The sequence below is a fragment of the Gossypium hirsutum genome, chromosome A02 (assembly GCF_007990345.1).
Source record: "Gossypium hirsutum isolate 1008001.06 chromosome A02, Gossypium_hirsutum_v2.1, whole genome shotgun sequence".
Taxonomy (NCBI): Eukaryota; Viridiplantae; Streptophyta; class Magnoliopsida; order Malvales; family Malvaceae; genus Gossypium; species Gossypium hirsutum.
In genome coordinates, this window is record NC_053425.1 from 7785456 (window position 1) to 7797257 (window position 11802).

The window sequence follows — 11802 nt, forward strand, 5'->3', positions numbered from 1 at the left end:
ATGAAATCCTGAATATTATGTTATTACAGCCACCGTACGTGGTTCCAGAAATTCAGTTGATCAGTGATTTATGTGCCAAATTTAACATGGTTATGTTCTTGTAAGATAGAACAAAAGGTGAATATCTTATACTTTAATTGTCCCTAGGAATTTCCCAAAAACTCACTTTAACCCTATTTCAGTTTTTATAGCCTAGAACTTTTAAGTGTTGGGTACTTAAAACCATCTTCAGCACTTGCATTTTCTATCCTGTTATCAGGTTCCTGCAGTCAATGAGTACCTTTAATTCATCAATTCTAGCATTATGTGATACAGACTTAATGTTGAGTGTTGCATACTGATTTTTTTCAGTACAGATATACAAAATGATGAGTCTGGTTAAAATCATTGGCAAGACTAATCCAGAATCCTCTGGCAGTAGTAAATACTATGAGAGGAAAAATTTTCAGATCATGGAATCATAACTGAAATTGTTAAATTTTCAGGTAAATGTCTTGAGTAAATGGATTATGAACTACACGTGTTTAACTTATGCAACTAATGATTAAAGGTGGTTAATAGGACAAGGATTATTCAGATGAAAGATGGCCAACTCTTTATTCTCAATGAATATCTCACACAACAAGATTCAGTAAATACATTTGTCTGCTCTTTTGTTTATTTCAGGCAGACTATGAAGTCTTTATTAGAAATTGGAAGCTCATTTGCTGCAGAAGTAAAAGCTAGAAGAGGAGAAGGCCAATTTCTTGATATTCATTGTAGTGAATGCAATCTCAATAGGCGTTAGGATTTGCAACGAGGTAGGCTTCGATGGAGTTGAACAATACACCCGAAGCCTTTTCTTTGCCTGCCTTGATTGCCTCTTCCTTGAGCTCAATGTCACCGATGGTGTAATACTTACTACTAGTCTTACATATGGATCCCCCACCTGGAGAGGCTTCTAACTTTATTTCGTAAGTTATTTTGTCCAGCATGTTCATCAGCGGATCGCCTTCAATCACACTGTAAATGTACTCAAATTTTTCTTTGTCTAATGCTTCTACCTTCTGTTTCATGTAATTGAATTGGTTTCCTGCAACATACATGTCCAAAAACCACATCATTTTCATCCTTTTTTCCTTCAAACTTAATCATATATTAGATTTGGCTCAAACTATGAAGTTAAATAAATAAGCTAAATAACCTTGTGCAAAGGTGACCTTCCTGATGCTCCCAGGCTCGCCATTTCCTTCCAAGTACTCAACACTCTTAAAAACCTGAGGAACAATCTTGGGAATGAGAGTGTCCCCGTCAAGGATGCAAGCCTTAAACATCTTGGCTGGTGGGATTGCAGTAACAATCTCAGATTCGTAAGTGAAAACACCCATTATTTTCTACTGATTTTAGGAAATGATCGAACAGGTTTTTGAGCTGTGGAGATGTAAACCGGATGATGTAGTATTTATAGAGTGAGAATAATGAAGAATATTAGGCTCTTTCAAAGCCTAGGTAGGTGATCAATTTCTTCATATTTTATTAAAATTTTTAAATGTAGTCTGGAAATCACCGAAGATAACTTGCAAAATTGATTCTGGTTTGCGTACTGACCTTACATATCGTTGGACATGAAACAGATGTAAGCTTATCATGGAGAACAAAATATATGGATCTTGAAAGCAGCCAATATCAAAAGAAGGTTAAAAAGAAAGAACTCTGTAATAATAAATCTTGAAAACAGATATCCGTTAAGTCAGATTATATTCTCCCATTCTCCATGAAAATGACAAAAATTGTAGAGTCCTAACCTGTAGAATAGAAAAGAATAATAAAACAAAAGATATAGGAGACGGAATCAAGGAAGAAAGTAAACCACTGAAATTACAACTTATGGATGGCTTGCCTATTGCCTAAACTTGCTTTTTATAATGAAAGAAAAGGTGTCTGATACAGAACTGTGTACTGTTTGTTTATGGGAAGGTCCGTCTGCAATGATCCCAAGCGAAAGACTTCCATCCGGGAAACAATGTTGTACAAGGACTTCCATTTCAACATAGATACAACTAATGCTTTTGCCATTGCTGCTTCTTTGAGCAGAGCCATAATCCTATTCTTGGTTTGATTTATAAATTGCAAATGCAATGTTTGTTTTTCAAAGTTTTGGTGGTTAGGACAGTTGTTTTCTTGTTGTATGGTGCCTTGGTTGTTGAATCAAATCCTAAGTTTCCCAGAATCAGTCTATTCAGGAAGGGTTCAGTCTTTATAGGAGCACCAGTAGGCGTGATAAAGGTTGAGAAGGATGAATGCGAAAGCGGATCATAAAGTTTGTCAAAGTCGCGGATTTGACTTAGGGCTCTAGACGTTCGGAAAGAAACTTGGATTTTTCTTGACACAACCTGAAACGAAATTAAATCCAAGTTAGATAAAATAATTAAAACAAATAATAAATCAAGGATTCAGGAAGTGAATAAAGAAGATAGATGGAAAGATAGAACGTGGCTTGTAGAAGTCCTAAGAAGCCTTGGAAACACGAAGAATCCACAACCCCCTTCAAGCGGCTCTAATTTCCCCTCCAAGATAAAAACCTTGGCAAGAAAAAGTTTGAAGATGATCCCCACAATCAAAAAAGATTGTTAAAACTCTTCTAAAAGAAACTCAAGAGAAATTCTTGAAAAGAAAAAACTCAAAGAGAATTTATTAACTCAAAAGAGAAATAGAATAATAATCAATCGTCTCCCTGTGTACAATGCAAAGGCCTATATATAGGCTAGATAAATAAATCTAAATAAAACTCCTAGGTATACTAGAACTCTAATTTAATCTAAACAAGAAGTAGTTTTAAACTAAACTTTCTTGTTAACATAAAATTCCTAAATAACTTAAAATACTTAATAATTATCAAAAATTCGGAATAAAATAATAATAAAATAATAAGAGCTAATAAACAAAATATTGTGCTTATATATAATAAAAATTAAGCCTAAAACTTAAACCCAATATGAAATGTCTAAGCTTGTAAGATCAATTGGGGTTCTTGAAGTGAAATGCTTAAGCTTGTTAGCATTTTCCACATGGGCTTGTCGTCATAGATTGAGAGTTTAGGCCCACAAACATAATTAGTCTCTTCTAATTCATCATTACTCCAGAATTTATTGTCTTGAAACTTCAACTCTTCTTCTTGAATTTTTTTGTGATAAAGTCTTGAACCACTAAGTTGAGTTTTGACTTTATTTGTTTGGATTTGGATCTCGTAATTGGGCCTTGAGGAAAACTAAACTCATCTCTATTATGGCCTTTGAATTGGGCTGAGTTACTCGTATCATTCCCCTCTTCCACAAAAGGATTCGCCCTCGAATCTGCAATATCAAAAGGAGAAAGGTCAGCGACATTAAAAGTGGCACTAACATTATACTCACCGGGAAGGTCGATTTGATATGCATTGTCATTAATGCGCTTGAGTACTTGAAAAGGTCCATCGCCACGTGGGTCCAATTTTGTTTTGCGTTTAGTTGGAAATTGCTCTTTCCTCATGTGGACCCAAACCCAGTCATCGGGCTCAAAGATAATTTGCTTGCGCCCCTTGTTAGCTTTGTTGGCAGTTGTTTCATTTGTTTTGGCGATTCGTTGTCTTGCTTTCGCATGCATGGATTTCACCAATTCAGCTTTCTTCTCACCGTCTAAACTAGAAATGTTTTCTATAGGCAATGGTGCAAGATCAAGTACAGTTAGTGGATTAAAACCATAAACAAGTTCAAATGGGGAATATGCAGTTGTAGAGTGAATAGATCGGTTATATGAAAACTCAACAAATGGCAAATATTCTTCCCAAGTTTTAAGGTTCTTACCCACAACAGTTCGTAGTAAAGCACCTAAGACTCGATTGACTACCTCGGTTTGTCCATCTGTTTGGGGGTGACATGTAGTAGAATATAATAATTTAGTACCAAGCTTACCCCACAATACTTTCCAAAAGTGGCTTAGGAACTTTACGTCTCTGTCCGATACAATGGTGCGAGGTATCCCATGTAGGCGCACCACCTCTCGAAAGAACAAGTCAGCCACATGTGTAGCATCGTCTGTTTTGTGACAAGGAATAAAGTGAGCCATCTTTGAAAACCTATCAACAACAACAAAGATACTATCTCGACCCTTTTTTGTTCGTGGTAAACCAAGAATGAAATCCATAGATAAGTCTACCCATGGCGGAGAAGGGATCGGTAAAGGAGTATAAAGTCCATGAGGCATTACCTTAGATTTTGCTTGTTTACAAGTAATACAATTAGAACAGACCTTTTCAACGTCCTTTTTCATGTGCGGCCAATAAAAATGTTCATGTAGAATATCTAGTGTTTTGGCGACACTGAAGTGTCCCATGAGGCCTCCACTATGTGATTCACGAACTAATAACTCTCTCATTGAACATTGTGGAACACATAACCTGTTTAGGCGAAAAAGAAACCCATCTACAAGATAAAACTTGTTAAAGGCACCATTCCCACAATTAGAAAAAACATTTGCAAAATCATTATCATTTAAGTATAAATCTTTTATATGTTCAAACCCTAAGACTTTAGCATTTAATGTAGTTATCAAAGAATATCTACAAGATAAGGCATCAGCAACTACATTTTCTCTACCTGTTTTATACTTAATTGTATATGGAAATGTCTCTATGAATTCCACCCATCGAGCGTGTCTCTTACTTAACTTATATTGTCCCTTTAACCATTTTAGGGATTCATGATCTGTATGGATAACGAACTCATTTGGCAACAAATAATGTTGCCAAACTTGTAGAGCTCGGACTAATGCCAACAACTCCTTATCATAAGTTGAGTAGTTTAATTGTGCCCCTGTCAGTTTTTCACTAAAATATGCAATTGGCCTTTTTTCTTGCATCAACACGGCACCAATTCCAATACCTGAAGCATCACATTCAAGTTCAAAAGTATTAGAAAAATCAGGTAATTTAAGAACCGGAGCAGAACATAACTTATCCTTTAAAGTTTGAAAAGCCTTTTCCTGAACTTCTTCCCATTTAAAACCCACAGATTTTTTAATAATCTCAGTTAATGGAGCAGCAATAGTGGAGAAATCCTTCACAAAACGTCTATAAAAACTTGCTAAACCATGGAAAGATCTCATCTCGGTAATTGATTTAGGAGTGGGCCATTCTCTAATTGCCTTTACTTTGTCCTCATCGACATGAATACCTTGAGCACTTACTATAAAACCTAAAAAGATTAGTTTATCACAACAAAAAGTGCATTTATCAAGGTTGGCAAATAATTTTTCAGTTCGCAGAATATCCAAAACTAATTTAACATGAAAAACATGGTCATCTAAAGAAGTTGAGTAAATCAGAATATCATCAAAATATACTACCACAAATTTACCCAAATAAGGTCTCAAAACATGGTTCATCAAGCGCATGAAAGTACTAGGTGCATTAGTCAAACCGAAAGGCATGACTAACCATTCATATAAACCAAACTTAGTTTTAAATGCTGTTTTCCATTCATCCCCCTCTTTCATTCGAATTTGATGGTAGCCACTTTTTAAATCAATTTTTGTAAAGATACAAGCACCATAAAGTTCATCAAACATATCATCAAGCCTTGGAATAGGATGTCTATACTTAATAGTAATTTGGTTAATTGGTCGACAATCGACGCACATTCTATACGTACCATCTTTCTTTGGCACCAGAATTACCGGCACTGCACAAGGACTTAAACTTTCACGAATATGACCCTTCGCCAAAAGTTCATCTACTTGCTTTTGTAACTCCTTCGTCTCATCGGGATTGCTTCTATAAGCTGGTCGATTTGGAATTGTTGACCCAGGTATTAAGTCAATTTGGTGCTCAATACCCCTCAAAGGTGGCAACCCTTTAGGTGCTTCTTCAAAAATATCTTCATATTCCTGCAAAAGAGACATAAAAACATTAGGCAAAGAGTTATGAAGGTTAGTCAAAGATAAACAGTTTTGCCTAAATCGAATAATGATGCAAGGTTGTTTAGTGAGTAAGGCTCGTCGCACATCTTTTCCACTCGCATAAAAATTATGAACCACTCTTTTTTTCTCACAAGAGGATACACTCACCATTACGTCATTATTAATTTGGCTTTTTTCACTAGAGACCTCTTTTCTCTCTGCCTTTTTTGAATTTTGTGTCTTACTTCCCATAACCTCCTTACAAAACTTCATCATGTCGATTTGATCATTGTGAATATCTTTCAGATTCAAAGGGGTGAAAGTGTACTTTTTCCCACTGAAAATAAAAGAATATCGATTTAATTTACCATGATGAATAACATCACGATCGTACTGCCATGGTCTACCAAGTAACAAGTGGGCGGCATGCATGGGAACGACATCACACCAAACATCATCAATGTAAGTCCCAAGTTTAAAAGTGATCAAGCACTATTTTACCACACGGACCTCCGAACCTTCGTTAAGCCATTGAAGATGGTATGGTGTAGGGTGTTTGCTACATGGCAAAGTAAGAGAATCCACAAGGTAGCTGCTCACAACATTAGCACAACTTCCACTATCAATGATAAATGAGCAAAGTGTACCTTTAATCAAACACCTCGAATGGAATATATTACTCCGTTGAAGATCATGATCATCCTTCAATTAGATGTTGAGTGTGCGCCTCACAACTAAACATCGGGGATGAGTTAGTGGTTCCACCAACTCTTCTTCACCATAAAATTTACCGCAATCGTTGACATCATCAATTAATTCGGGCATATCTGGGTCTGTTTTATCGGAATCAGAAGTATAATCACCATCTTCTTTGATCAACAAAAGTCTTGTGTTGGCACAATCATGGCTATAGTGCCCACGCCCTTTGCACTTAAAACATTCAATTTCACGAGCTCGTTGTTTTTTTGGTGAAGTAGTAGAAGTAAACTGCTTAGAAGATGAAGAAGAAGGTTTTGTAGGAGCCCCACTTTTCCCCTCAAAAGATTTAGTCTCATCATGTTTTGGCAGCAACTTATTAGTAGCAAAAGGAAATTTCGAATTCTTGAAAGTAGAATTAGAACTCGTACCTCTATAATATTGTGAAGTACTAAATAAACGAGATTGACGTTGTTGAAACTGTCGCTCAATCTCAATTGCCTTACGTACCGTATCTTCAAGATCAATGTAGGTTTGAAGATCAAGAACATTGGCTATCGAAACATTCAAACCATCTACAAACCGTACCATGGTAGTCTCCTCATCTTCTTGGATATTTGCTCTATGCATAAGCATCTCCATCTCTTTAAAGTACTCATCAACAGATCGATTACCTTGAACAAGGCATTGAAGTCTTCGTTTAATATCCCTATAATAATGAGGTGGGATAAAACGTTTTCGCATGATTTGTGTCAACTATTCCCATGAATCAACATCTCGTTCACGATTCCTTTGGCGGTTCAACACAAGTTGAGTCCACCAACTCAATGCATAATCAGAAAATGCCAATATAGCTAATGGAACTTTCTCCTCCTCCGGACACTTATAACAACAGAACATGATCTCCATTTTATCCTCCCAATCGCAATATGCATCTGGATCATACTTTCCTTGGAATGGTGGAATGTTGAACTTTGGTTTAGCGACAGAAGGATGGCCTTGATTAGAAATACCCAAAGTTTCATCAATGTGACGATATTCGTGTCTACCAGGATTAGAACGAATACGAAGTTGTTCATTATCCCTATCATGATCACTATCACGAGTACAAGATCGTCGATTCGAAGAAGTCTCCAAACGAGCAACAGCTTGAGTGAGCAATTGAATATGATTGAAAAGCTGATTAATGTTCTCTTGTAGTTCTGTTCGACAAGTAGTCAAATTGGCCTCAAATGTATCACGTACCTCGTTCAATTGTTGATGTTGCAATTTTACCATCCCCACAATATTCTCCAATGTAACATCTTGTTCTTTTTCATCAGATGGTATCTCATCATGGTTTTTACGGGCACGAGTGTCACGAGTCATAGTGAAAGCCTGGAAAAGCACAACACTTCAAAAGAAAAAATTAAGCAAACCTCACCTATATGCACTCAAAAAAAAATCTCAATGAGGTAAGAATTAATCTTGTGAGTCTTTTAAAAGTGTCTATATTAATCAATCAAGATGTTTTAGAATCAAACTATCAAAGCAAACCTAATAGCACTATGAGTCCAAAATTTGCTTAGACATCAAAGAATTTTGTTGCACGAATGAAGGAATTTGCAACGTGCTTTAACCTACTAACACAAGAAACAAGAAAGTGTTAGAATGCGTAAGGAACAAATAAAAAGGAAAACAAATGAATACTTAAAGCTAAGAGTCAATGAAAATTGTTGAAACCCGAAAACCCGAAAAACTGCGAAGCAACTTGACAAACTTCGTTCAAGGTGTTCCCGATTTCCAAAAATCACAAAATTTAAACTGAAGCCTCCTCAAATAATGTAAATTTGATCTGGAAAGTTTCGGCACAAAATTCAACCCACAGAATTTTTTTATTTATTTTTTTTCGTATTTTATTTTTTGTACTTTTTTATCACTTTTTTTTTGTGGGAAATATTTTTTTATACTTTAAAATTGTTCCAAGAAATAGTATGCAAAATTTTAGATCATTTGAAAATCGTTTACCCACTGGAAAATATTTTTTTTGAAAACTGTAGGGGTAAAATTTGTTTTGAAGCTGTTTTCGAGAAATCAATTTAAAAAAGAACACCTAAAACGCCCAAATCTAATACCAAATGATAAAGGTTGAGAAGGATGAACGCGAAAGCGGATCGTAAAGTTTGTCAAAGTCGCGGATTTGACTTAGGGCTCTAGACGTTCGGAAAGAAACTTGGATTTTTCTTGACACAACCTGAAACGAAATTAAATCCAAGTTAGATAAAATAATTAAAACAAATAATAAATCAAAGATTCAGGAAGTGAATAAAGAAGATAAATGGAAAGATAGAACGTGGCGTGTAGAAGTCCTAAGAAGCCTTGGAAACACGAAGAATCCACGACCCCCTTCAAGTGGCTCTAATTTCCCCTCCAAGATAAAAACCTTAGCAAGAAAAAGATTGAAGATGATCCCCACAATCTAAAAAGATTGTTAAAACTCTTCTAAAAGAAACTCAAGAGAAATTCTTGAAAAGAAAAAACTCAAAGAGAATTTATTAACTCAAAAGAGAAATAGAATAATAATCAATCGTCTCCCTGTGTACAATGCAAAGGCCTATATATAGGCTAGATAAATAAATCTAAATAAAACTCCTAGGTATACTAGAACTCTAATTTAATCTAAACAAGAAGTAGTTTTAAACTAAACTTTCTTGTTAACATAAAATTCCTAAATAACTTAAAATACTTAATAATTATCAAAAATTCGGAATAAAATAATAATAAAATAATAAGAGCTAATAAACAAAATATTGTGCTTATATATAATAAAAATTAAGCCTAAAACTTAAACCCAATATGAAATGTCTAAGCTTGTAAGATCAATTGGGGTTCTTGAAATGAAATGCTTAAGCTTGTTAGCATTTTCCACATGGGCTTGTCGTCATAGATTGAGAGTTTAGGCCCACAAACATAATTAGTCTCTTCTAATTCATCATTACTCCAGAATTTATTGTCTTGAAACTTCAACTCTTCTTCTTGAATTTTTTTTTTGTGACAAAGTCTTGAACCACTAAGTTGAGTTTTGACTTTATTTGTTTGGATTTGGATCTCGTAATTGGGCCTTGAGGAAAACTAAACTCATCTCTATTATGGCCTTTGAATTGGGCTGAGTTACTCGTATCAAGGCGGCTCTTGTAACTGATTCGCATAAAATCCCTCATGAGGAAGAGTACGTAAGAATAGGCGAGAAGCAGGTTTTAAATTGCTCGATGCTTGGTGAATGAAAGCATACCTTTCTCGGCCTTTTGGCTAAGATCAAGTGTAGTATCTGTTCTTATCAGTTTAATATCTGGTATGTTATAGGTTATAGTGATAAGGTAGGTGGTGAAAAGGCAGGTGGTTAGGCAGGTAACAAAGTCGGTATTTGTTAAAGAGTTGTTAGCAGCAATTAGGATTATTTCTTCTATATATAAGTTATGTATGTTGTATTGAAGGGAAGCTAAGATTGAATAAGAATAATACCTCTATTATTTACTTCATTCCTTCTTGAAAAAACTTTCTATTTTGCTAAGCTTCTATCATGGCACCAGTCGCCTCTTAATTCCTGGTTCTATGGCTCACACGAACTCCGCTGATTCTGCCTCTACTGATGGTGGTTGTGCTGCGTTTCACGGTGACAAAGTGGTGAATTCCTTTCCTTGGCATGATGTAGTGAAGCTAGATGACGGTATCTTCATCCAGTGGTGACAACAGATATGTCTAATACTTGGTGGTTATGGTTTGCTAGGGTTTGTGGATGACACGTTATCTCAGCCATCGTGATTTGTTTCTTCACCAGACGGATCTCTTGTTCACAATCCCTCTGCTTAAGTGTTTGCTCAACAAGATCAATTTCTTACCTCGTGGCTCCTATCCACGATTAGTTCTTTGTGTTTGTCTTTTTTCACGGATGCTCGGTCAACATGTGACGTGTAGACTACGGCGGCGAGCCTCTTCGCGGCGGGCACTGGTGCAAAACAATCTTGGATTCAGCATGAACTTCATTCGTTTAAAAAAGGTACACTGTCTATTAAAGATTATGTTGCTAAGATTAAAAACCTATGTGCTCTATTGGTGGCATCTGGCATTCGAATCTCGGAGGCGAAGAAGACGCATGTCATGCTCGTAGGTTTGCCGTCTGATTTTGATGCGGTTGTCTCCTTGGCATCTCTTTAGCTGGAACCGGTGCCGTTTCAATGCCTCGTTGATGCTCTGATCGAGTGTGAGAATCGACAGTTACGGGCGATTCAGGAGGTGGTTATGCATGCCAATCTTGTTGAAGGTGCTTCGTCGTAGGCACCGAAGGGTTCCGTTCATGGTAGTTGTCCTCTGTCGAGTGTTTGTGGGTGAGGTTTTCGGCCAAGGATTCATTACAATCTGCAATAGAATCGGGCACCTTGCTCAAAAGTGTTTCTATTTGTTTAATCGAGACTTTGATGGGTCATCAGTGGTGGCTCAGATGTAGGGTGCTGATTGTTCTCTTGGAGCCTCTCGTCCATCGCTGGCGTTAGGAGTTTCTAATATTCTGATTCTTCTTGCGATGCAAGGGGATTTTGGTGATGGCATTAGGGGCCGACTACTCAACGAATGAGATTTACTCATTCCTTCAGTCAAAATCAATTTGGTTTTGGTCAAAATCAGCATGTTTTTAGTCCAAATTAAACTCCAACTGGTCATCCTGATGGGTGTTTTGGTGGGTCTGTGCATAGAAATTATGCTGGGCCGTATCATGCATTGGATGGGCATATGCATAGACCTGGGCCTAGTAGGCCGCATTTGGTTGGTGCCCATCATGGACCCCCTAGGCCACTTGCAAATTATAATGAATTTTGGGCAGGAAATTTAAATGGCTTTGGCCCGTTAGCAATTGTGTTCAGGTTGGTTATCCTTTGAGTCGTGACCCTATAGTTGGAGATAGGTGTGATCCTTTGGCTTTGCCTATTCCTTGGAGAACCAAGTCGCTGGGTCGTGTTTGTAGTGGCTCAGATCCGTGTATTGGTCTTCCTCGGGTTGGTTATTTACATGCATCTGATTATTTGAATTATTCTAGATCGCATGTCAACACTGCTCAGTGTGGGACTAATGGTGGTGGCACTGATTCGTACATACACATGCCTGTTGGGACTGCATCCTGGTACCCCGATTCGGGAGCTAGTAATCATGTCTATCGAGATG

The 11802-nt window shown here is 36.8% G+C and overlaps 1 protein-coding gene and 1 pseudogene across 1 annotated transcript; one reads left to right on the forward strand and one right to left on the reverse strand.

Annotated features, from left to right (window-relative positions):
- Positions 1–328: 328 nt before the first annotated feature.
- Positions 329–1388, reverse strand: LOC107933227 (major allergen Pru ar 1). Its single transcript, XM_016865386.2, has 2 exons — positions 1184–1388; positions 329–1072 (listed from the first exon to the last, which is right to left on the reverse strand). Exons 1-2 carry the CDS (start codon positions 1365–1367, stop codon positions 774–776), a joined length of 483 nt encoding a protein of 160 aa, XP_016720875.1. The 5' UTR covers positions 1368–1388; the 3' UTR covers positions 329–773.
- Positions 1389–9876: 8488 nt separating this feature from the next.
- On the forward strand, positions 9877–9983 carry LOC121216843 (uncharacterized; annotated as a pseudogene).
- Positions 9984–11802: the final 1819 nt, after the last annotated feature.

Bases quoted from the DNA above. Each gene is read 5' to 3' on its own strand.
- LOC107933227 (XM_016865386.2), bottom strand. From the start codon at position 1,367: ATGGGTGTTTTCACTTACGAATCTGAGATTGTTACTGCAATCCCACCA. The intron at 1,073-1,183 runs GTTATTTAGCTT...TGTATGTTGCAG, and splicing joins GAAGGTCACCTTTGCACAAG to GAAACCAATTCAATTACATG.